Source organism: Anas acuta, chromosome 15 (assembly GCF_963932015.1).
Source record: "Anas acuta chromosome 15, bAnaAcu1.1, whole genome shotgun sequence".
In the NCBI taxonomy this organism is placed as follows: domain Eukaryota; kingdom Metazoa; phylum Chordata; class Aves; order Anseriformes; family Anatidae; genus Anas; species Anas acuta.
Window position 1 is genome coordinate 16,650,932 of NC_088993.1, and position 26,081 is coordinate 16,677,012.

Below are 26,081 nucleotides of genomic sequence, written 5' to 3' on the forward strand. Positions count from 1 at the left end.
CCAGCGATAGCGCATGGCCCTCGGCAAGCTCTGCTCGGTTATGGGGGGGCGTTCGCCAGCCCCAGGGCGCGGAGCCGAGCAGCTGCGAGCACCCAGCGGGGTCCCGGCCGGCCCGAGGGGGGGTCCTGCTATGCCCCCAGGGGTGCAGGAGCTGAGCTGGCTCCTGGCAGCAAAATCACATTCCTCTGCTCTGCTTTCGTGTCCCGAACAGGCCGCTGCATCCGCCAAGTGGTGAACATCTCCTTCGGGCTCCTGATCGCTTACCTCAGCGTCCCTGTGGTCCTGAACCTGCTCAGCTCCAGACAAGTCATGAACACCTCCTTCAACCCTCTCAGGATAGTAAACACCTACGGAGCTTTTGGAAGGTACTCGCATTTTAACGGCACGTTGTACTCCTGCTGTCAGCAGTGTGTGGGATGGTCTGATAGCCTTAAAGCTAAACAGAAATCTTTCCAGTAGCCGGTAGACTTGGAATATCTGTTTATGAGGGAGAAGGAGAAAAAGGAGCAGGTTTCTTTCCCATTAAATGACAATTTGTTTTCTTTGAGCTCCTTTCGGTGAGCTCATTATATTGATGGAGCAAATGTAATAGCAGGATGAAAATATCCGTACGAGAGTTCATCCAGTGGATAGTCCTCACCATCACCAGCCCACTTTATTTATGGTGCACTTCTCTTCCCGTGCACACATTTGCTCTCCCTCGTGTAAATATTCACATAAGCTATTGGGTAGCAGATTCAAGGCCAACAAAAGGAAGTGCTTTTTCCAACAAGTGACTTGGGGAATTCATCGCTACAGGAAGCTGTGGAGACTAAAGTATAAATGGACTCACAAAAAGAACAAGACAGATGGAGAGGACAGGCCCAACAGCGGTCTGGCTGCTGCCAGCAGCTCAGGAAATGCCACGGAGGGCCAAGGGGTGGTCCCCAAGAGGACCCTGAGGGCTCCCCTGGGGTTAATGGGCTCAGGACAAGGCCCCACAGGAGGATCAGCAGCAGCTGGGGTTTTTGCTGCAGGTTGGCTGCTGGGGCAGGAGGGTCTCGCTGCAGGCATGGGAGGTACAGAGCACACCTGCAGCACATCAAGTTAACATGAGGTTTTCCCCAATTTTTCAAACAGCAGGCATTTCTATAGAAAAAAAAAATGAAAAAATGATAAAAAATATCAACACTAAAAAAGTTGTGAGAAAAACTGAAGTTTCTTCTTTTCTGAGAGAAGAAGGAATAACCCCTGAAGCTCTTTGAAGGCTGGAGTGGTGAAGCTACAGGAGATTGTTTTCTTTGGGTTGTTGTTCTTTTTCTTCTTCAGTCCATGGTTTCTGTTTCAACAGTTACCAGAACCTAAAGAGCATGTGATGAAATGCTGCTGTAATATGTTTGTAATTCCAGCCTATGTAAACCAATAAAAAGAGGATTGCAGCTTATAATGAATATACGATTATGTGAAACTTGACATATTTTGAATCACACAGTAGGAACATACTTTTATTAGTAATTTGGTGTCCCTGATTTACAGTGTGTTTCTAACCATTGGGCAGCTGGCCACGGCTCATAACTCAGCCCAGCATATAATATGGAGCTTGGCTGGAGAATCCAGAAATCTATTAAATGTAGGTAACAATTATAAGCTGGGATGTACAGCATTCCTTGCTTGTAAGCATCCGTCACTGGAAGGTACTGGGGAGAAGGTGGAGCCCGAGTGTGTCCAAACTTTCAGTTTCTTGGGCTGAGGGAGGAAGGACCAAAGCAGTAAAAAATTAAAAGGGTGTTGGGAGCGGGACAGGGTAGATAGGCAGAGTGGCCTGAGCATCCCTGACAGGCACTGAAAACCTGAAAGTTGTGGTTTCACATGGGTTGTCCATGGCCTGGAGTTTGCCATCCCCGCTGCTCTGCCACCTGGCTGTGCAGTGGAAGTCGACCAAGCAGCAAAGGGAATATGCATGACCTGCTGTAAGGCTGGGGGGCTTTTTAACCCAGTTTCTAAACATCTACCAGGTACGGGGAGCTTGTTTTGTTTTCCTTTTCTCCTTTTCTTGGCTTGATTTGCAGTGGCTCACGCAGTACCTCCTGCTCTAGCTGAGTAATCATGAGACCTCCCTTGCAGCCAGGATGGAGAAGATGGGGATGTGACCATCCTTCATCTCTGCTTTCTCATATGATGAGGAGTTTGTAGTCAGAGAGCTCATTCATCATGGGAGTCATCAGAGTAACGAGGGAAAGATTTTCTTCACAAACCTGCTACAAAGAGACAGACAGGCCCAGGGTGAAGATGCTTGTCTGGGACATGGGAAATGCTTGTTGTGTTCTCTTTCTTGAGAAAGACAAGATCAAGAAGGACAGACAGATCAATTGCAGTAGGAATCATCCTTCTGGGCCGCAGTTCCTCCTTGGCCTAGCACAAGTGCAGCGTGAGAGAGGGAAATGAGGGAAAAATGTGAAAGATGGACATTTCCATATAATTTGCTGCTGGAAAGATAAAAGGCTGCCAGACAGTGTCTGTGCTGACTCTTGTGAACCAGCATTTTACATGACTTGAGACAACTCACAGTCTGATGTGTCCCACAGCATTACCAAGGAGAGAACAGAAGTCATCCTTCAGGGTACGTCCAGCCTGGACCCCAACGACCCCGCTGCTGTCTGGGAGGAGTACGACTTCAAGTGCAAGCCCGGGGACTTGAAGAGGCGCCCGTGCTTCATAAGCCCCTACCACTACCGCCTGGACTGGCTGATGTGGTTCGCTGCCTTCCAGGTTCGTGCCTTTGTGTGTCCTGAGACGTGTGTGTCCCCTGAACCAGGAAAAACAATTTACGTGAATTTACAATGTGCTTGGGGTGGGGGGGGATGGATATTTGAAGCCTCGGCTAAGTTAATTATGTTTTAAAAAAAAAAAAAAATGTATTCCTAAAGGATGTCTGCTGCTAGTGTAATGAAACTCTTGGAAATTTTATGTGAGGCTTTTTAATTGTTTCTCAGCAATAACGGAGCTGAAGGCATTGAGAAGGCGCATGGACTGCACCTGTCCCCAGGCGTGGTGGCACGGTGGGGGTTCACGGCTCTGTACGGGGCAGAATCTGCCCCACAGTGTGCCTGTGTCCTGCAGGGTCACTCTGCCAGCCGCTGGGACCCTCAGCCCCCTGGGGACACCCCTGGGGACCCGGCAGATGCTTTTGCTGCTCGCCTGCCTGCAGGCAGATGTAGCATCCTCACGTGGTATCAGCAGGCAGGTGGCAGCTATACATTAAGAAGGAAGAGGGGGAAAACGTGTAAATGTTATTCTTTAATGTCTCGTAGCCTTTTCTGCAAAATCGCAGTCGTGTGACCAGCAGAACTTAGGTGGAGTTTTACAAATCTGGGGCTTACAGCAGGGGTGTGAGGCAGCCCCATCGCAGGCTGTGGCAGGCTTTTCTCTTTGTTCTCATGTCCTCTCCTGATGCTCTCCTCTCTCCTCTCCCCCCTGCCCCAAACTTCTCTGTTTTCTTTCTTTGTGGTATTTTCATTTAGGCGCCTTTTAGATTCCTCAGTGATGACATAACCATCGCTCTTTGGCTATGGTTTTATATTTACCCCGCTAGTTTTTGTGCGCTGGAATTTCATTTAATCTGCATTAGGTATGCTTATCCCTCAGCAAGACGATAGCAAAGGTTAAAACTTCAGCCAGCAGCGGTGCACAGCATTCAACGAGGGTGCAGACGTTTGAAGGGGAGCTGCTGGTGTAAACCTTACCGCATTTCGGGAGGGCTCCAGCTGCAGAGAAGCCCAGGTCACCCGGCAGAAGCATTTCTGAGATGAGAGAAAGGCCGCTTGTTTCCTGGGCAGGAATACCCCCAAGGCCTTAAAATACAAAGTGTTCTCGGGTTGAAAAACAAACAGGGGAAGGGCAGAAACGCTCCTGCATGGTGGGCAAGTGCTGGCCGTGCTGGTGCTGAGAGACACCGTCACACGCCAGCGCCGTCTGTCAGCGGACACCGGCCGCGTGCTGAGTGACGGTGATGTATGGGAGCAGCCTGGGGAGGAGGAGGAAGAGGAAGTAACACAGGCTCCTTCGCATCTGTTTTCTTTTTTTTAAGGGTTCCCCAAAGCGCTCCTGTGAGCGGGGGGCTGGGGGAGTAGCAGTAATTAGCTCCGTGGGTCTCGTGCGCCGGGCAGTGGAGGTGCTCGTCCCCTCCTTGCCGTGAGCCTGAGTGGGATGCTCAGGGCTGGGACCACAAATCCTTTCCTGAGCAAGACCAGGGCGTTCACACAGCCTCCCAGTGCAAACTGCTCTTCGGGAAGCACTCCCAGATCCTGCTTAAGAGTGGAATTAAGAAAAAGAGCAGAAAGGAGAAGAAAAACCCTCCGAGATCTGGGGATGACGCATGTTGAAAACAGCAGGAACACGAGTAACGTGCACAGCAGCAAACATTTGCAAGCATGGCTGTTTAGGTTTAGGCATGCAAATACGTGCGTAAGCGTGGAAGTAAATCTCCTCTGGAGTGGCTGAAGGTTTGTTTGAAAACTGTGAGCTGTGTACTTAGTGTCAGCTGTCATCCTTGGGAAAGCTGGCCGTCCTGCTCGGAGCTGCCGGAGCCTGCAGGAGGATGTTCGCTGCTTGGCTTTGAGTCCCGCAGAGCCGCGGAAAGGACGAGGAACCAGCAGCCGAAACCCCAGAAGAAGTTGGTGGAGTCAGGCAAGTTTTGCAAACCCCGTACAGTAGTTTATGGAGTCCATAAAACCAAGTTACTTCAGCCTCCGGATTATGTTTAATTTGTTTTGAAAAGTTCTGGATTTTTAACACCGCTGTTCACAGCCTGCGCGATCGCTTCCGAGCAGCCGGCCGCAGGGTTGGTTTTGCAGTTCGCTGGAGGCGGTCAGTTAAGGACCTGACATATCCAGCTCTGACAGCCTGCAGAAAAGCCCGGGGAGTTTGGGGGAAGATATTTACCATCCCTTTGTGCTGCTCGTGACAGGTTCCTCTTTGCACCTCATCACCGCTTGACATACGACGCCTTCCTTCGCTGCGGGCTTCCTGCGAAGCTTTCCACCTTGGCTGTAGCTGCAGGATTTGCTTTGAAGAGCCCAAAATTGGGAGAGCCAGGCCCTTGGCCAGGCTGGCACGGGTCGGCTCTGTGAGGAGCCGCCGGCATTGCCCAAGCTCCAAAACAGGAGGAGCCACGGCACTGCCCCACCTCTGAAGTGCAATTAGCAGTTGGCTGCCTCTTAATTACTGTTTCCAGTAGTGCCTTGATTGTATGCAATGTAACATGGCATTATTTTTCCAGGAAACAATTTTCATGATGTTAATTTTATTATCTAAATATAATATGCCTTTTCATTTGTTTTCTAAATCCCCTCTTTGTTTCATACGTCTCGCCATCCTGTGGGTGCTCTAGCTCTGAATTAAAGTCCTTCATTTAGCTCTGGCAGGGACGTAACCCGTCCAGAACCACGTCTGCGTGGCTTCTTCCTGTCTGCAGAAAGGGAAAATCTCCCACAAATAGCCAGCAGCAACGGCGTGTGGAAATCTCTGCGACCTTTTTCAGTGGTTTCTCAGCAGCTGCCTCAAACAGGACTGCCTTTGGTCCATCGCCCAGCTGATAACGCCATCACGCAAGTGCAAAGTGAGCTAGGACATTTTTGACAAAAACGGCCCGTCCTTTGGTGAGGAGCTGGTGGTCAGGTGCCTGTTACTGCCTCCGCATCCCCTACCTCCATCAGAGCAATTTAAACCCAGGTTTCACCCAGCTCAATGCAATGCACATTTTTTAAGAGGAGCTCCGACGACCTGGAAAGAGCAGCGTGATGTGCTCAGGACACTTGCAGGTGCCACCAAGCTGTGTGAGTACAACAGAGGAGGAGATCTGAAAGCACAGCCATCCTGCTGGTTTTGGTCCAAGCAGACAGGAGAGGAGTGCACGGTGATGCTAGCAGGCAGGAGCTGTCACCTGCCCTGGATGGGATGGATCAGAGAGCGGTTCTCCAAATCAGCCTCTTGGGCCAAGTGTGCAGCACCAGAAGAGGACCAGCAGTGATGTTTCAGCATTATAAAAAGAAAAACACCAGACAAAGGAGGTGAGCAGGCATTTGACGTGCACGGTGTCACCCTCCCACTAAGCCAAGCATCCTAATTCAGGAAAGACACAGACAACTGGCAAGGCTGCAGCAGAGGGACCTGCAAAAACCTCGTCTCTCAGCGACTGCCTGAACAGATCTGCACGGGGTGAGAGCAGGAGGGAAGGCTGGCCATCAAAACAGGTTTGGAATATGTGGAAACCTACCGCAAAGTGGAAAGTAACAATCTGTTTTCTGCGTCCCTGTGGAGAAGGGAGGAAATAATGGACCAAATGGCAGAATATGATTTAATCTCAAGAAAATTCAGGTTAAGCGTTAGGAAAAACTTTCCAACAAGAAGATAGTGTGATGGCAGAATCCGCTCCCAGAGGTGTCGTTCCAATGCAAAGACGTCCTGTTTGTACAGAAGCTGGAGACAAATTTGTTAAAGCTTTTTTCTCTCCTCCAGCTGATGACAATGCTCCCATAATTATTTGACTTACGTGTTTATTGTTTGTAGGTGCCCCACCATCGTATCCTAGAAATGAGCTATGTGGTGCCACTGGTATGAAAAGTGTTTTGGGCAGATTTTTGGCAGGCTGCAGGTGGATTCGGTGTCGTTAATAAATAACAACCAGAAAACAAAATAGTGCTCATAGTTTTGGGGCTTTGAGTTGGTCAGTTTTCCTGGTAGTGAGATGTCTTGGATTTTGTAAAAGCCGGTTGTTTGTAGTAAAAGACATTTGTTCTTCACCATTGGGCAGTAGCAGAAAGCCTTCACTGCTCTTAATAAAAAATAATCAAAGGAAAGGCTTTTTCCTCCTTGCTGTGGCATGAAGGTTATTTATTCTGTTTAGGTCGTGTAAGCTCTCCATGTTGGGGTCTGTGTTTGGCCAGCGCGAAGGCATGCTCTTGGTGCTTACCACATAATAACTAGTCAAAAAAAAAATAACAATCCCACTGTCCTCTTGAGATTGTTTTGTAAAGCTCAGTGTTTTCCTGCATTATACCTTGAAGCAACTCCAAGAGTATCAGAGTGTCAGGACGGCCTGTAGCCCAGGGGACACATCTAAAATTCAGACCACTTTTGTTGTGCAGGAGTTGTGTTGCTCCACGTTAATGAGGTGAGAGCGGTGGGATCCCGGTGTGCTGCACAGTGACATGCCTGGGATGTTTAAGACTTAAGGAGCATCATACTCGATAGCATGGCAGAACCACAGGCAACATCAGTGCTAATATCAGGGGCTGTTCCCCCTCCAAGCATCTCCCTTCCCTGGCATCTGTCTGTCTGTCTCAGGTGACCGTTCTGAGGCTGCACGTTGTGTTTGGAATGTTTTAACTCCAGCAGGGGACCGGCAGCACCACGGTGCCACCAGACACCAGCACAGAAGCTGCTCAGACTGTGGCTGTGTCCTAAAAGCTCTGAAAACTGGCACCAAACCTTCCAAATAACAGCAGCTGTGGTGCACCCAGAAGAACCGTGTGTTTTCCAGGTACGATGTGTAAGTTTATAGAAAAAATTCAGCTGACTCTGTAAGAGAAGACAGAAACATGAGCAGCAGGATGGGTGTTCGAGGACCTTTTGCTGGAAGAGCTGAGAAAAAGAAATCCTATACGTAGGGAAGGCAGATGAAACTTCTATAAAATATTTTATTCAAACCTCTCTTACCTGGGTTGTCCAGCCAGGAGGTACTTACAGGAAAAAGCTGCATGGCAGCAGAGCGGAGGAGGAGGTGTGTGTAACGTAGTAAAACCTAAACCTCGTGACCAACGTACTAAGCAGGGCCTTTTACATTTCCTTTCTTTCCCCTTCCCAAAATACAGGCCTCAATTCACTTCCATTTTCCATTGCCGCATGCATACGTTTTGGTCCACGTGCAGAATGTAGGAATTATATTTTCTCCTTTTAACTGCGATCGGTATGAGAAATTTCAGTCCCCCCGAGGGGCATTAGTGCCAGCTGCTGTGCACAATTCCTCTGGGGACACAATGCTTTCGCCAGCAGGCTGAGGGGGTGGCTGAGCGTTCCTTGAGGAACTGCCCCAAAGAATTAACAAACAGCGAGCCAGACCTGCTATAAAATGCTTCGCCTCTCTAAGAAACTCCTAGGAAGAGGGGAATGAGGTCACTGGAGATGATGAGGGGTGCTACACGCTGAAGTAGCCTTCAGCCTTCCCCGGTGAAGTCACTCGGGTAGCAGGACAGTAGTGAATTTGCTGAGATGGAGCATTGCAGGAAGCAAAGCATCGCATTAGTTACGCTCTCCTTTCTGCACGACGTGGTTCATTTCTCCAGCTGATAGCTCAAGTTCTCCAAACAGCAACAGTTGAAGTCACTCAGCTGCAGAAGGGTAAACGTCAGCGTAAGCAGAAATGTGAATATTGGGTGAAAACATCCCGGATGGTGGAGTTACTGCTTTACATCCCCAAAGCGGGTAGGCTGTGACGCAAAAAAAAAGCCCCTTACGACACAGGGCTGCAATGCAAACCCTCCCCCGGTCATCCGCAGTCGCACACCGAGCCCGATGTGAAAACGTGCAGGGCTCCCAACCATGTGAAATAATAATGCCGGGCTCCTGTGCCAAGTTTCCAGCTGTTTCCACATGTGCATCTCATAGTTACCTCCTCCCGTGCGCCTGTGCCAGGACTGAGATTCAATAAAATGCCACACTAATCCGCAGTCCTTTTTCATTAAATGACCAATTAAAGCTGGAGGAAAAGGGTTCTTATTATTATTATTTCAGTTGGGAACATGTTCCCTGTAGAGCCGTGTGGTTTTTATATATATATTTTTGCGATGATTATATTCTCTCCTACTTTATCTCTGCAGAGTTCCGTTGCTACTGCAGCTGCCTTACCCCCAGCTCCTTGCTGTTGCCTGACTTAGTGGAGATTTGGCTTAAAATTCTGTAAAAGGTATTAAATACGGCTGCCTGCAAGTGACTGTATTCAAGGTGAGAATGCCGTGTTTATACACCGGCAAAGTGTAAAAACGGAGAAGTTGGAGGATATAAACAGCTGCAGAAAAGTCTCTGTGCACAGAAAGGTGCTGGTGGCAGCCTGGGGCTGCGGCGAGGCTCGGCTCCTCATGCTGGGCACACAGAGATGGGGATAAGGAGCAAAAAAAGCTCCGTCCCCAAGCAGTGAGGAGGGCAGGGACACCAGGTGGAGCTGATTTGTGAGCTTTACATGAGGCTGAAGCTCACTAAATAAAATAAAAGCTCAGGGTGCCTTAACCTGTCTTGGTTAATCCACCACGTTATGCCCAACACCCAATCTGGGGAGGTCCCGTGATGGTGCCAACTGGAAGAGGAGCTGGAGGTGGTCTTGCTCCCTGCAGAGCTGCGTGTGCTGCATTGCCCAGGGGCTGCCCAGGAGCACGAGATGTCTGCACGGCGTTGGACGTGGAGGACAGGAGCCAGATGGGGCCTCGCTCCCTGCCCATGGAGGTGCGGGGAGTCCAAGCAGCCCGCTCGCAGCCTGCCCTGCTCAGGCGCCTGTGACACGTGCATCTCTCCTGTTTTATTTGATGCACAGGGTGCTTCAGGCTCTGACTCCTCTGTTTTGCATGCTCACAGCTAGCAAAAGTCGAGCTCAACGCCAGATGAGTCTCTCCCGTTCTAAATATCATAAATACATATTGCAGCTCTGCAGACGGTGTCGGGCTCTGGTCCCACCAGATCCGCAGAGAGGAACTGTCACCTTCCTGCCCTGCGCCTCGATGCTTCCCTGGACGGAGCCCAAATCACCTGGGCCCTTTTTTGTTCCCCCTTTGCCACCGTATCGCTTTACAGCCTAACGAGTTAACCAGCGCAGGCGTGAGCACGGCTCTGCTCCCGCGTGCTCCCAGCATCGGCGGCGTGCGATATCCAAGCCTTTGTGCTGGGGGGGAGCGGGGGGGAGCTGCGCCGGGTGGAAATTTCTCACCGCAGACTTTGCTGGGGCCAGACATGCTGTAAATTTTACAAGAAAAACACTTTACAAACCAGAAGTCCAACTCTCGTGCGCATGGAGCCGCTAATTAACAGTTTGGAGACCGGGCGAGCCAGGGAGCCGATTCCACCATCACTGAGCCTCTCGGTTTTGCATCAGGCCTTCAGGATTTGGGGTTCTCTGTGAAGTTCCAGCTCCGGGAGGTTGGGGGCTCCTGTTGCTGTTTTTCTCCCACTTCCCCCACCTCGTGCACAGGACCCCTTGCACCTCAGGCATCACGGAGCCGCATGGCTCAGCTGGAGTCACTGGGGGTTCCTCAACATGCCAGGACTGCAGGCAGGGACACGGCCGGCTTCTGCCCCTCCATGAGAGCCCCCCAGCACCTCTGCACCAGGCAGGGAGCCAGGAGGAGAAGGAGAAATGGGAGACGGGGTTCTGCGATGTGTGGAGGAGGTGGGAGAGCACCTGGAGGTGGCACGGGGCGGTGGCACAGCCGGGACAGACCCGAGGGGAAGCGCCGTGAGGCAGGACAGAAGCAGGCAGACGGGGAGAGGAACCTTTTTTAAAAAGGTGTTGGCTGAAATAACTGTGGTTTTCCTCTAAATTGTGATGAGCAGGGGTCAGAAGCCCTCCGAGGCAGGGCTGCTGCTTGCTTGATGGGCCTTTCCACCAGAATTTGGTGTTTTCCATCTCTTTTCTCTCCTCTGTTTCCCGTGGCAACGGAAATAACAAACTTTGCCATTAGAGAAGATTTGCAGAGTAACTTTGCATTGATGTTCTGCATTAGTCACAGTCTTGCAGGTACAAATGCCGGGTTTAGCTTTCCCACAGTGTCCCCTACTGCTTGCATTAAAAAATCCATTTAGGTGCACGGTAAAAAACAGGGAAAAAAAAATGTAAGGCACTGAAAGTCACCAGAAAGGGAAATGTTTTTTATGGAGCCTCACCAAGAATCCCTGCAAGTTGTGAGATGCATTCATTCCTGGAGGGGGGTAAATACAGAGCCAAAATTGCTGACTGCAGTGTCCTAGAGCTGATTAATTTGGTTCCAGAGGTAGCACGATAAAGGGTTTGGCCTAGACATCGCATGTAAAGAGGACAGACTAGATGAGAGGAAATAAAGAGGATGCAAGAGAAAGGAACCCAGGAATAGAGATTTCACCTTCTTCTGCTTTCTTTCTGTTAGCACAGCAGGGAAAGCAGCATAGGATGGGTGGATTCTCATTTCCAAATGTGCAGTTTTGGCCATCAGGTGCGCTGCGGCCGCTGGCCAGGCTTCAGGGATGCCTGCAGTGGTGGGCCCTGAGTTGCTCTTGGGGCAGCCCAGCAGGGTGCGAGCAACCATCACAGCTCAGCTAATGAGAAACTCATTAAATCTGTGTTCCTGGAACGCCCTCAGCTGCATCCATTCCCTTGGGAATGATTTCCAGATGGGACGAACTCAGGAGCTCTCCGGGCTGCCCTGGGATGCTGGCGTGCCACACCGGGCTCCTGGTGACACCGCAGGTCTTGCTCTGGACCTTGAGTTGTTGGATCCCACAAGATCTGTTCCTGCAACGCCAGGACATTGATTGTTGGCCATCGCATCAGCTGTAATCCCTCCTCAGAGACCGTGCAGATATCTTTAACGGTGACTGTGCTGCAGGGCAGTGTCTAACATTGGTATTTCTTTCTTTTTCCCCAAGACCTACGAGCAGAATGAATGGATCATCCACCTGGCTGGGAAGCTGCTGGCCCAGGAAGAGGAGACCCTGTCCCTGATGGCAACGAACCCATTCGAGGGCAGGGAACCCCCACGGTAAGTTTTGGGTTTTGCCAAGGGAGCTGAAAGCTCCTGGGCTTTGTGTTCAGCGTGATCATTCCTATGCTGGATGTCCAAACACGTTTTCTGTTGACTGCTTGTTATTTGTATTTGATGTTACACAGGAGGCCATTAAATAGGGTGATTTTTTGATATCAGGGCACCGTGAAGAGCTCTCAGCACCTTGCTGTCTTCTGGTGGAGACCTGGGGACCCTCTGGTTGGGTCCCTTCCCAGGCACCAGGGGCTCGGTGCTGCTTCTCTTGGACAGGAATCTCGACTGCTGCGGTGGTTTCCTGCCCAGCAGCTTCAGATTTTTTGCCACGATCACTTTGCGAGGTCAGATCAAAAATACCGTTTCTAGCAGCCTATTGAGACATTTCAAAGATGAAACAGCCCTGCAAAAATACTTGTTTTTGTTGATACTCGTCTCGGAATTGTTTGCATTTTCAATGAAGAGACAAAGCAAACATCAGCAAGGGAAAAGCACAGACGAAAACCCCGAGGTTTCTACAAAAGGAAAATTTTCACAAAAGTGTCTATTTTGTTGATGAAGTTATTTTTAGCTGAAAAAACACTTTAAGGGAATTTTGGATCAACTTAAGTAATATTATGCTCTTGCTAATATTTTCCATTTGAGGCTCTCAAGATGCATAGCAAACAGGGATTAAGGTTCCCAGCACCAAGTGAAATGAACTTCCCTTTGAAACAGAGCTGGTGTTTTTCAGCTCTAACGCAGTGTAGCCCTAAAACCTGGAGGAGAGATTCCTTTTCTAGCCTAGACATTAAGAATTTCCACCTTTTACCAAGGTGCTTCCTTTAGGACATGCCATTCGGAGGCTCATACACTGAGGTGAATGTGTGTCTGCGTACGTTCTGCAGAAAATCAGCAGGCTGACAGCTTGGGATGTACTGTTGAAGGGACTTTCCCACCACGGCATTTGAGTATTTCCTATAACCACATTTCCGGGGTTCCCCAGGCATCCCAAATTGTCTCCTAGCGCACAGGTCCCGTATCGGAGCACTGGTACAGGCTGATGGTAACGAGGTCCCTCCAAGCACAGGAGCCAAAGCTGCTGGAACAGCAGAAATTTGGGGTTGCACATATTCTCCTCTCAGAACCCATTTCCCCTCGGCACAGCCCTCCTGGTGCATGGAGCAGGAGGCTGCCCCTAGCCCGGAGACTCCCCACCGCGCCGGCGTTCCCGTAAATCGGGGTTTATTGTGCAGCTTGGCTTACGGGGCTGTGCCGCGGCTTGTTGGGTCTGGTACACAAATAATTACACCTTGGCTCGGGTCCAGGAGGGACCTCGGGAACCTGTATTAATTACTGCTACAAAAGGCGTGCTGGGAGATAGCAGCACGTCCCTTGCCATGGATGGATACGGCTTTAATAACGTCGGTGGAGGGGTTTTAGCTCTGCTTAGCTCTGCTCGCCTTGCTTAGGAGCAGAGCGGAGGTGCTACGCAAGGGGGCTCGTGCCGGGACCTGCAGGGCTGCGTCTTTATGGAGCTTGTCACAGGATCGTGTCGGGCTGTAATTTGTGAGGCTGAGCTGAAATAGCTGCTGGAGACCTGTACGATGCTGGCTCCGCGTCAAACGGGGGGATTTACTGTCCGAGTCTCCCCAGACTTTGCTGATATCCCCGAGGCTCGGGGCTGTAAATTCACTGAGCGGCGTCCTTTGTGGGGAGTTCCCGTGCTTTGCTTTCTTTTAAAAAGCCAGCCCCGAGTGCTGGCTGACCCCGGGGGGTTCAGCAGAACCTGGACCTTTAGACACCGAGTCACCAGTTTGAATTAGGTGTCCCCTGGTGCCAGCAACCAAAAGTCATTACCATCTGGTGGCTGCTGGCTGTAAACGGCTCTCGCGGTTCGCCGAGTGACAGAAGCATTTGATAATCCCAGAGCTGTTTATTACCGCCTGTCCCCCAGTGCCATAAACATCGCTGCTGCTACTCACCACGACTGAAACTGAAAACAAGACATCGCAGCAGATTAAAACTCAAGATGTGTATTGCGTCTCACCTTGCGAGGCTTTGCCATGGGTTGCGTCTCTTGTATATTTTCTGGCATCAGTGGTGTTAAAAAAATTTAAAGGAGATGAATATAGGAACTCATTTAAAATTGAAAATAATGAAGCAGGGGCAACACTACATTGTTCCAGGTGTGAATAGGTTTTTTGTCATATTCTGTAACAGGTAAGGAAATTGAATGTTCAGGAACTTAAAGCAAAAACAAAAGCAAATCTTTATCTTAGCTTTTATAGGATAACGATTGCCTCGAGGACAGAGGTGTACAAGCATTTCCGATAGCTGTGGAGCAGCATGGATGCTGTGCTGAACACACAGAGCCATATATATTGTTGAACAGGGTCTTGATTCATGCGGTACCTTGCTTTTACCAAAGCACAGACTCTGTTTTCACTCTTTAGCAGCTAGTTTATAGTAGGAAAAGATCAGGATCCAGTGCTGGTTTTATGTGTCAGCTGCCTTTGCTCTGGCATTAGTTGTGCTTTAAAAGTTTTTCATGGGTCTAGTGTATTTTTGGGTGGCTTAAAATAAAAATAACAATTTACAAATGCTCATTTTGGCTCAAACCAAAGTCCAACACACCATTTAACCCTGGATCCCAGTTTGTAGGTCACGTTTCTGGTTTTAGCGAGCCAAACCCAAATACCTGGGACCTTGGCCCTGTCCATATTTTACCCAGGTGCAAAGGGGAGGGCTGTGAGGATGCAGGAGCTGGACCACAGCCGGCAGTGGGGTTGCCACTTAGTCACCGATTCCTGTTGTTATTTACACTTTTTTGGCTGTTGTTTTCTAGTAGCACCTCCCCTGTATATCCTATATATGGAAACTGGAGTGATCGTTTGCCTTTTTTTTTTTTTTTCTCCCAGTTTTTATGCCCCATCCCAGTTCTGCTGAGTTGACACTTCTGGCATTTGCGGCTGGCGCGTTCGCAGCAGCTCTGTCAGCTCCTTCGGATCCAGCATTCGTTCTGCTCAGGCGGGCTCGCCTGCCAGGCTAGCTGGGGCTTTTTTCTTTAAATTTCAAAAATTTGCCATTTCTCTGCTGGATTTCAGGCGGTCCCTTGTTGCACTTGGAAGTGGCTTCCCTCCTGCGCCTGCTGAGCCCCAGTTGCCCAGGAGAGCTGCCCACAGATGGGGACACTTCCCTGGACCCTTGGGCCTGGGAGGGAGCAGAGGCAGCAGTGGGAAATGAGCAGGAGACCCCCGCTTGGATTCATCCCCCTGAGCAATATTTAGCTGCACGCTGCATGCACAGATCCCCAGCGCTGGGGCATTTGCCTTTTTGATGTTACAATTTCATTTCGGTTGTAAGCAAAAACCTTAAATTTGGGCCCTAACGGTAGCATCTGGAAAGAAGAGCAAATTCCAGGGGTGTGGAGCTGTGGTGGTGCCTGGAGGCTGCCCATGAGCTGGCTGCTGCGAGCCTCCAGCGCGGCGCGGTGCCACCTCCCAGCTCACTCCCGCGCTCCCCTTCGGTAGCTGCCTGGAAAAAGGGCTAATTTTCCTACCAGATCCCCCCCCCCTCCACTCTGAAGGGAATTTTGAGACTTAATTATTTTCATTCCCTGCTAGACTAAATAATTAGGGGAAGGGACTGTTTTCCATAAGAACATTACGCTCCATACTCCACGGAGTTTATTCTGTTAATGGAAACTCTACACCTTAAATAGCCAAGGGACTTTCAAAATGAGTTAATGCCTTCGAAATGAAATTTCTGAGACCAAAGTTTGTAGGTTTCTTTACAACTCTAGAAATTATAGTATTTTTTCAAGTGTGATAAACTTAAAATGAGAAACAGGTGACTGATTAAAAATGAGGGCATTGTTGAGCGCCCAGCCTAGCTGAGTGTGAAGCTTTACTTCAAGCAAAGTGATGTTTGTGGAATGTAGATTTACAAAATATTATTGTGCAGCGGATAGTTCATAAAACACCCGCCATCATAAATCTGAATGGTAGGGCTTTGGCTGAGAAATTAATAAGTGTTTAACACACCGTCATGGAAACAGCCTGCAACAACGAAAGAAAACAAAAATCAGGTTTTGCCTACAGAGGGAGGAAAAAAAAAAATCGATTTTATTTTTGACCTGAAGTGTTCAGTGTGTCTGATATTAAATCATGTTCACTTAAGGACTTTTATTCCAATTATAGTAGCACTCTGTTGAAAAAGCCCCAGCGTGCAGCTGAAGACCTGGATTTGTCGCGGCGGCGTTATTTATGGAGGCAGCGCTTCCAATTTGATGCTACCTGACCAGGAAGGGCCAGGCCTTAAAATATCTGTTTACAGCCCTTAGCGGCTCTAACGACACAGAAGAGAACCAGAAATCCCCACAGAGCAGGGTGCAGGGGGAGCTCCCTTGGGTGCAGGAGCAAAGTCCTCCCTGCGAGTGTGGGTCAGGGCTGGGTGCCTGCGGGGAGAGGATGGCGTGGGAGGAGGAAGGCTCCAGGACTCAGTCCAGTGGGGTGGTTATAGGCACAGTGAGCGTCTGAGGAACTTTTTTAGGGTAAAATACCACAAGTTCCTTGAAGTTTGTTTTTTAAATAGAACAAACAAACAGGAGACCAACCCAGCACGGGTGGGTAGTGGTCATTCTGTAATTATTGAGGGCAGTGCTGGAGGAAGGCAGGACATCCAGAATTAGACGTAACTATGGGCTGGAGGGGGAATGATATTTCTAACCCTGTGGGGTCTCCCCAAAAAGAGTCCCTAGAGGCAGTGAGAGCAGTGCTCACGGGCAGGGGATGCTGCACGGGCACGCAAGGCCTTCAAGGTGTGAGCGGAGCTGTGATGATCCCAGGCGGCCCCTCTCAGCCCAGACATTTCTCTCCCGGGACAAGTCTCCCTCCAAGCTCTGATCCCAAAGCCAAGAGAAGTGTTTGCCTTCCCGGCTGTTCAGACGAATGGGCAGGAGCCAACGAAAATTCCCTTTGTCCTCCCCTGGGTCCCTGCTGCGGGTGAGGGCCTGGTGCAGGCCGGAGTTGTGCCCGTGCCGAGCCACGGGAGGGCCCGTCCTGCACCTCAGGGTTTGTTCTGGTTTCCCAGGATAATCCTTTTGTTCTACATTTATTTGATGAACACTGTGATTTGGCAGAAGGTGGCTGTGAGAGATCTCTGGGTACCCGTGTGGGTCACACAGCATCGCAGCGTAAGGTGGCTGCGGAAATCAGCAGAGCCCCAGAGCATCTCTCACGAGAGTTGGTGTCAACCACACAGAAGTAAAATATTTTGTGTGTTTCCCACTGAAAAGATGTTTCACCAGCAATGAGAACTGGGAGGTGATGGAGTTCTTAGGGGTGAAAAAGGCCAAACACGTTCCTTTGGCAATCTCATTGGGTTTTATTGCAGTTCCTGTACTAAGAGCAGCACCTGTGCTAAGATAACACCTCTGATTTATCTTCAACTATACATGGCCTAATATTATCAGAGTGAAATGATTCCGCTGTCCTGGAGGGAGACTTTAAGGAATTTTCTTTACATTAAAAAAAAAACAACTCCATATTTCAGCACTGTCAAGGGGCAGCAGGGCAGAGCCAATGTCACAGCTCTGGGATCTCAGCAGGGCCATGGCCAGCTCGTGTTTGCTCCATGCCCTGCCACCTGCCACATACCGAGCGTTAACCCCTGCTGAAGGTAATGCCTGGCAGTGCTGTAAGCCCTGGGGATATCCACGTTTCTTTCCCACCAGGTTCACTCTGTTGTCGCTGTAGACACAGCCCCTGAACATCAGTTTTCAACCTGTCAAATGGAGTGAAAAAAATCGTTGCCCTCTCCTGAGAGAGTTTTGAGGATGAGTTGCCCACGAGATGCTCCAGCTCTGCAGGGCCAGACCCCACAAGAGCCTTGGATAAAAAGAGGTCAGTGACATGGAAAAAAAACAGCCCATAGAGCTACCCTCATTCTGCAATGGTTTGCGGGCCAAAGATGAATTTATGGTCGCTGCTGCTAGCAGCGCAGGAATAAGCAAGAAAGGCAATGATGGAGGCTCTGCTAATTTAATGAATTTGTACTTTCCACTGCCACTTGCTCTCTGATTTACAATGGAGTGGGGAACTTCGAGATAAAAAAAAAAAAAATCACACATTGAAAAGACGACTCGTGTTTTGGTTTCTTTCTTCCCTCTCCCACCCCGGCTCGCCCTGTCAGGCCATTAATTCTAACAGAAAACACCGGGTCTGGTTTTTTCCCTCGAACCCCTCAGCTGTTGCAGGGAGACAGCTGCACCCTCTGGAACTAATTACAGCTGTCTGGGAGATTTAGCCCTCCATCGCAACAACTCCAATATTGCTGCTAATTTTTAACACGTACAGTTGGAAGATGTCATAATAGGCTGATATATGATCGAATCTTAAAAGTGCTACAGCGCAGCTGCTACCGGGCATCTGGTAGGATGAATATATTGATTTAAAAAATAACGCTGATTATTTTTAGCTTCCCTGCCTGCCCCAAGGCTGCAGCCTTGCCCGATGCATGCGGTGATGGAGGGCGCGTGCATCCCTGGGGGTCGGTGGCACACGTGTCCCCACACTGTGCCACGTGGGGCTGGCAGGCCTGTCTGCATGGCATGTGGACCTGTCCTTCCTCGCCATCTGCACCAAGATCCACAGCTGCCTTGTGGCTCCTCCAGGCACTGCCACCATGGCTGGGAGGAGCTGGCAAAGGGACGCCCGTGTCCCTTGTCCTGCGTCCCATCAGAGGCTGTCATAGCGGAGGCGGTTTTCTGTCTCCTGGAGGAGCAACCTCTGTCTCACTTTATCTGACCAAATCCTATTTCTTGCTTCTCAAGTAATTGTTTTTCTCTCGTGTGTCTCATAAGGGACCTACCCTGGCCGTTGCTGGTTCAGCTGGATGCTTCCTCCAGGCTGGTCCCCACCTGGCTGTGGCAGTTGTACCCGCTGCATCCCGCTGTGTCAGGGAGAGCTCCTGGCTTTTGTTCACTCAATAAATCCTGGGAAACTGCTTGCAGCAAGGAATGGTTTTCCTGACCTTCCTGACTGTCTCTGAAACATGAGCATTGCTCGTTCTTCCCCTGGTATGAGGGATCACCTGTGGCATTAGTCTGCTTTTAACGTAGATGAAGTCAAGTAGCTTGCTCGTGACCTTCCTCAAGATGCTCACATTTCCCTAGCGCAGCAAGCCAGGTTCCCGCATGCTGGGAGTTTCCAGCAGCCAGAGGAGCCTCAGGGACCTTTGGATCCCTTCCACCACCCAGAAGGTCTTTGCATGAGCACCGAGGTTGTGAAAAACCCAAGCTGTTTCCGATAAGGCAAGCTGCAGCCTGCAGCAGTCTGTCGGTCTGCAGGCAGCCACGTCTGTGCGGGTCCCACCTGGGTTATGAGCTGTCCAGGTCCCTGAGTGATGCTTGGAAACTCTGCAAGCCCTGCCGGGACGGGCTGCAGGGCTTTCTGCTCCGGATGCCTTCATATGGGGTGTCCTTGCTCCCCCATGGGATGAGGAGGGAGTAGGTACAGCCAGCCCACACTGGGAGAGGTTGCAAACCCTGTAACTTTGGAAACAAGGTACCCAGGTAGATTATAAATGCTGGGATAGCTTGTAAACTCTATGAGCCCTGAAATGAAGGGCTCCAGTGAGTATTAAATTCAGAAACTTACATCAGAGTGGCTCAGAAGGCGAGATTCACGGAGGTCACAAGTTTTCCACGTATCCCCTGTAGCCTCCAGCCCTGGGAAGGCACCGAGAGGCCGAGCAGTGGAGGCTCTGCAGTGCTTTGGTGCATTTTTGCTGCAGTTGCTCAGCTTTCACACACGGGGTGAGTGTTTCAGAGCCTGGCAGAGCTCAGCACCACAAACCCTACAGCCCTGTATGTGCAGGGCCCTCCTGCACTGGTCTCGGACTGCGCATCCCAGCAGCGCAGGTGGGATGGGGCTGGGACAGGAGGGTCACTCAGGTTAGAGACTGGGGGCTCGGGGGGACCTCTCAGGTTTACTTCGACTCCAAACACGAGGCCTTGAAGCGTGCTCAGATAGAAAGGCAAACTTTATGCCACAAAAATGCAGCTTCAGTTGCGTGTGGTTGCTTTAAAGCTCACACGGTTCTAGTTTTACATGCCGATCCCTTTGATAGCACACATTTTAATAGACAAAGAACATATGGGAAAAATCATACCAAATCAGATGATAGATAGCGTTTAATCTGGGCAGGGAAGCCCAGTTGAAAGGGACAAGGAGCTTTTCATTCCATGGGGTTACTGGGCAGTGCTTGGGTAGGGGAAGGCACTTTGGGGGCTGAGCAGAGTCCTGGGGTCTCCAAGCTCTGCCTGGGGCACTCAGAGAAGTCCTCTGCCTTCTGTTCTCCACATCCCCAGCAAGTAAATGGGGACCTTGCCAGTCAGGGCTTGCAGGTAGCTCCTTTGGGCATCCTGCTGGTTTTGTATCATGGGTGCACGTGGAGATAGGAGTACCTGGACAGTGAAGAAAAGCCCCAAAAGTCCCAGTGAGGCAGCTGGAGTAGGAGAGGAACTGGTGTAAAATCAGCTGGTGGCTCGGCCGCATGCGTCCCATTACCAGGCTGCCTTTGGCAGATGGCTCCATGTCCCCTTCCCCATGTGTCCTGTAGGCGCAGGGGCCTCTATTTTAATGCCATTTCCCAGGTTTTGGGGAGGAGCTGGTTGTGTGGGTTGCTTCCCTGGTTGGTGCTGGGAGCTCCAGATAAGGGCAGCCAAAGCTCTGCTGCTTGCACCTCTCTAGGCAGCCAGAACCGTCAGGATGAAGCTTTTGGGGTGGTGGATTTGCTCTGTGAATTCAGGAAAGCAATCAAGCAGCACAGCTTTTAAACCTCCTAACTATCTCGGGCGGGAGCCTGCAGGCTAACCCAGACCCGCATAAACCTTGCTGCTCAGTAGTGCTCTAATTATGAACAGGAAATTTTGTGCTCCTGCGAAGTAAACACTGTGGGAGTAACACTTCAGCCCCCGTTTGACTTTTACCAGCCACAGAAAAGCGAGGAGAGGGGGCATAAAACTGGCCCTGGCGGCAGGGAAGCCGGCAGCTGCAGGGCAGGGTTTGCAGCGGGCGGCCCCGAGCTGCGGGGGGCTCCCAGGCAGCATCCCCAGGACCCCAAGACCCTGGTGCCTGGATGCTGGATGGGGTTGGGGGGCAGAGGAGCAGCCAGGGCCCTCGGTGTCTGCCCCTTCTGCAGCAGGGAGGTGGCTCCTGCTCTCTGGGCCGATCTTTGAATCAGATTCCTTGGGCTATTTTCCCAGCACCTAACTGAGATCTCCCAGGCTGTCATCAGCACCCCTCTGCTCTTGTTCCAGTCACAATTATGGGATCAGCCCCTTTTTCTGTTTGCCTTTCGTGGATTTGAGGACTGTCGCCAGCCCCCATTCAGCAGGCAGCGAGGTGGGGTGCCAGGGAGTGTACGGCATCGGGCAGCGATGTTTAAATGAGAGCTGTCCCAGTGCAGCTCCACGTGTGTCAGTCTGGGCTCCCTTGGCTCACCCCATTCTCGTGAAACCCCGAGGTGTTTGCTCTGCTTTCCTTGAAGTCAGGAGACAATCCGGGCACGAATTGCAGTCGGTGGCAGCAAGGCAGCAGCCGCCTTCGTGCCTTTTGTTAGCAGAACCGTTCCCGTCGTGCTCGTCTGGGTCCCCGTCAAGATTTAAATTGAGATGTCAAGATGTGCTTGCAGCAGACCTTTTAATTGGGCTGCAGTTTTATCAGCCGTCTGCCATCTCTCCTGCTTCCCGTGTGAGTGCGTTACAAAGGTGAGTGCTAATGGTAGCCCTACAGGAGTCGTCCCTAATTATTTTAGCAGTAGGAGCCAACTCGGCGGCGTCCCGAGGCGCAGCCCTGCGAGCGAGCAGCTGCGCGAGCGTGGTGCCCTGCTCAGTAGCAGGGTTTGTATTTTAGTAGTGAAGCAAAGCAGCTTTAAATGAGCATTGACATGACTTTGACATTTTTATATTGTGGGTTAGTTTATGAACTTATCCAGCAAACGCGGCGATGCACTCCGCAAGCAGGGACCCCAACGCTGAAGGAGTGGGGTGTTACTCCTGCTCTTGTCAGCATGCCCTACATCAAGCGGGACCAAACCTCCCGAACCGAGCGGCATGTTTAGCCTCCGAACGTGTTTCGCGAGGCTGATGAATGCTTCTTTCTGCACTGTTTTAAAATCTCCTTTTCTGTCAACTCCCAGGGCGGCCAGAAAACAGATGCGCTCGGAGCCCCGCTAATAAGCGGCGGAGCAAAGGGAACAGCCGCCGGCCGGGGCAGCGGGGCACTTTGGGGAGCTGGGGTTGGGCTGTGTACCCACAAGTGTCCTGGGCAGAAATACTCCGTAGTGCTCTCAGGAAAGGAAAAAAAAAAAAAACACTTTTGTGCTTTGTTATTCTCCTTTCAGCTAGGTTGTAGAGGGGTGTGTGGTGGTCGGTAGTGCACGGGGTGGTGGTGGTGTGCCATAAAGCTCTCCTGCCTCATGCATTGCTCCTGAATGGCATTTAGAGGAGCCAGGAAGGCTCCAGCAGTGACAGCCAGCACCGCTGCTGGTGGCATAAGGGCTGGGGCTGGATGGGGCAATGAGGAGGGCGAGCCATAAATATGGTCTGACTGTCCTGCAGGGCGAGGAGCCCAGCGCCAGTCCCCTCCTGACCACCCTGTGCTTTGTCTCTCCAAAGGTGGATCCGAGGGGAACACTTCAAGTACAAATTCAGCCGACCTGGGGGAACGCACGCCGGCGAGGGGAAGTGGTGGATTCGGAAGAGGATCGGCGCCTACTTCCCCCCCGTCAACCTCCAGGGCCTGAAGAAGTTTTACGAAGACAGGAGCTGGCCGTACCCCGTGCGGGACTGATGGAGGGGAAGGAGCCAGGTCAAGAGCGACTGGCTGGGGAGGAGCGAGAGCCGGCAGCTCCCTTATAAAGCACACTTCTTGCCTCTCTCTGTATTTTTTTACAGATCGTTGTTTACACATATTTTACAGTAGGTTCCCAGCCAACCTGTCCACCTGCTGTTGTGGTCTGGTTTTTCTCATCTCTCTGTTTCTGTCTGTTTGTCTTTCTCTTCATAGCCTTGCCTGATGATTGATTTCTTTTGTCAGGCTGCTCCATTAGAAAATCATCAGCTCTAGAGTCAAGAGAAAGGAGAACAAATACTGACTCACGTTAATATGTCCAATTTGGCACCTTCCCGATTTGTAACAAGTATTTGTGAAGAGGGTTTTTATACCTCTGCTGGTGCTGGAATTTCACTTTATTAGATGAAGTTTTGCAGGTAAAGCTCAAAATGGACCAAAAACTATGAAATGTACTTTTGGGGGAGAGGTTTGGGGTAAAGGCAAAGCTCCGTTCCCTTTCTCACTGCTGTCCACTTTGCAAACTCTCAGGGCCACATTCAGGTCAGAATTAAATTCAGAAATTAAATTCATATTTAATTCTGTGCAATTTAAGGCACTAACACAGAGGGGGCTCAGCTGAGTTTTCTCCGTCCAGCTGAAAGGAGGCTCAGAACACCTTGCTGCTTTCCCTATCCTTTTCATCAGAGCCCAGTGCTTCTGCCTGTCCACTTTCTGTCTTGCTGCTGCTGGAATCAGCTTGCGAAATGGGATGCAGAGTTCAGAAATGGCTGGTTGATGTTCTGCATCCTGAGCTGTCTGGATCAGTAAGTTGCTGTGGGGGGCAGAAATCCCTGCCCTGCAGTGCAGCACCACTCGTGCCAGCCCAGCCGACTCACTGAGCCACCAAAGCTGCTTTATTCCCAATATACTTGCCCTTATGCTACCCCCTCATCACCCTGGGAAGGGCCTGCCCAGAGCCACCTGATTGCAGGGCAGTGACCAGGCTGCACCCCATCCAGAGCTGCTGATCCCTGCAGGGAGCTGGCCCCGGGGCTGGGGGACCCCCTGAGTCCCCCCTTACCCCTCCTTGCTTTGTAGTCAGGGTTCAGCATCACCCCACAAGGTCCCACCACGTGGGTGTTGCTTGCTGAGCCCTGATCACAGACACAGGAGGAAAATGATAATATGCAGAGCCTGGATGGCTCCTGGAAACAGCGGGCAGCTGGCCCGGGTTGGTGCTAATAACTGATTGCTTGTTAGCACAACTTGCTGCAGACATTTCTTCCTAAAGGGAAAAAAAAAGTTCAAAGCAACCTGCGTAACGCATAAAATCCCCTTGCCTTGGGGTTGCTTGCAGAAAGCCACAGGTCTGCTGAGGGTCCCAAAATAGCTCACGGTGGAGCTGCCGTGTGGGTTCCACGCGTCGCCAGCGCGGCCCCGAGGACAAGCGCAGCCCTGTGCGGCCCTGCAGTGCCCAGCACACAGCACCCACGCGCCCGGCCGCTGCTCGGGGCTCAGCCGGGGACAGGGGCTGCTTTCAGGAGGCGGCTGGAGTCACCGAGTCTGCCGCCGGCCCCACCAAACTCAAACAGGTTTTGTTTTATCGGGCCCTGGCCTGGGCGCGCAGACGCGCTGGGCTGCTTTTTCCTGTTTGCTTAACCTGGGGTTTTATAACTGGCTCTTTCTCTCGGCCCAGAGCCGCGTGTTTGGAGAGCTGGCGGGGTTTGGTGCCGCGGGTGTCTGTGCTCAGGGGGTGTCGAGCATCCTGTGGGGCACAGCCCCGCGCTTGGGGTAGGAGAGGAGCAGCCGCGGGCCGGTCCCGCTGGGTCCTGGCGGTGCCGTTGGCCTCAGCCCCCCAGGGGACAGCGGTGGCTTGAGAGCACACAAAGAGGCTTTCAGACTTCCAGCTCGGGGTCAGCCCAAGCCACAAGTGAAGGGATGAGCGTTGCTCTGTGCTGAGCCCTGAAACGGGTCCGTGCTTGGGGCAGAAACAGCATCCCTTGGTGCCACCAACTGCATGGGGGCTGATGCCAGCCTTGCCCCTGCCCTGTCCCCAGGGCTCATCTGAGCCTGTCCTCTCGCAGCATGAGAAGCTCAGCAGCGTGGCCATTTGCAGTTTTGAAGGAAAAAGATGAGAAAGCAACCAACAGGTAAACCTGTCCTACAGACCAGTGTGGGGGGGTGACCACACTGCAGGGAGGATGCGGGCACAAACGCCGTGTCACACGTTCCCCCCCGCCTCCAGGCCGCATGTACCAAACGGGCACCACCAGGAGGGTATTTCTGGAAGGGGATTAAAGAAAGCAGCTCGTCAGTAACCACAGAGAGCCTTCCTCATCTTGAATTTTTTCCTGAAAGTGTTAAAAAAGGAAACAACCACCCCAGTGCAGGCAGCCCGCTGTGGTGTATGCCCTGACGTGGGTGCTTGCCCACTGGGGACACCGCGACTCTGGGGACTCGCCACGATGACTCTGTTGAGTCCTGGGTGTTACACCGCTCGTTTCTGTTTGCAACAGGGCTTGGTGGCCTGCCTGAGCATCTGATCCCCATCCCACTGACCCCAGAGGTGCCTGTGGGACCATGGGTGCTGTGAGGTGTCCACCTTTGCCAGGGGTGCTCCAGGCTCAGCATGGCCAAGCCCCATGAGGGTGCACAGATGAGCCACCCGTGCACTCCCCTCTCCCCGTGCCACCAAGGCCAGCACCATCAGGGAGATGAGCTTTGCAGGGGTTTAAAACCTGTCCCAGTGACCGCTTGCAGCTGGCACCAGTGAAAGCTGTGGCCACGGTGGTGCTTAGCCCCTCGCCACAGCCTCAGCACCGCTGCAAAGTGTCGGTGCTCCCAGGCAGCAACCGGGCGAGTCCCGTGCGTGAGCTGCATTTGAACCCCGACTAATAGCTTAACTGCAGGGCTTGGAGCAAACCTATAGTGCTCTCTGAACTGTAAATAATGTTTATGGCTCGATTGTGTTTTCCTAAATATTTGCCATAGTTCAAAACCAATATTCTGAATGCGTCTTCCTGCAAACAATGGAACATTTTGTTCCCATTACCATGCGGAAGGACGGGGGTGAGCGCTGCGATGCCGCGTCTCGCTCCCAGCATCTCCCTTCCTAGCATGGCTGGGGGACAGCAGCAGGCTCTGCCTTTGCTGTGCTCGGGGTGACGGAGGCCGCTTTGTGCCCGTCAAGATCTGCTGTAGTTCAGGCCCCCCCAAAAAGCACCAAGCAGAGGTTAAGGGGCGAAGCTCGGCTGCTGGGGGCTGCCGGTGCAGCTGCTGCCTTGCTCAGCCTTCGGGGATTCAGCGCGGAGCCTCCCGTGGAGCATCCCTGTCTGTGTGAGCACAGGAGCTGCCGGCTCTCACCTCGCTGCCAGATGTTATTTGAAGCATTTCATGATATTTTTTTTTCCCAGTTCTCACACAGCTGAAATTCAGCCCTGGGGCCGGATGCTCTCGCAGGGCCACGGGCAGCACCGGCTGCTGGCAGGGTGCTGGGGTGGAGAGCTGG

The 26,081-nt window shown here is 51.5% G+C and overlaps 1 protein-coding gene across 5 annotated transcripts in view; it reads left to right on the forward strand.

The window, feature by feature from the left end:
* The window catches only part of LMF1 (lipase maturation factor 1), a 186,594-nt gene extending 163,910 nt beyond the window's left edge, over positions 1-22,684 (forward strand). For all 5 annotated transcript variants that reach the window (XM_068698852.1, XM_068698850.1, XM_068698851.1 and 2 more), the window contains 4 exons: positions 212-365; positions 2,565-2,748; positions 11,644-11,756; positions 22,417-22,684. In XM_068698852.1, the coding sequence (XP_068554953.1) occupies positions 212-365; positions 2,565-2,748; positions 11,644-11,756; positions 22,417-22,591 (626 nt within the window). In that variant the 3' untranslated portion in view covers positions 22,592-22,684. The remainder of the gene's footprint in view (positions 1-211; positions 366-2,564; positions 2,749-11,643; positions 11,757-22,416) is intronic.
* Positions 22,685-26,081: the final 3,397 nt, after the last annotated feature.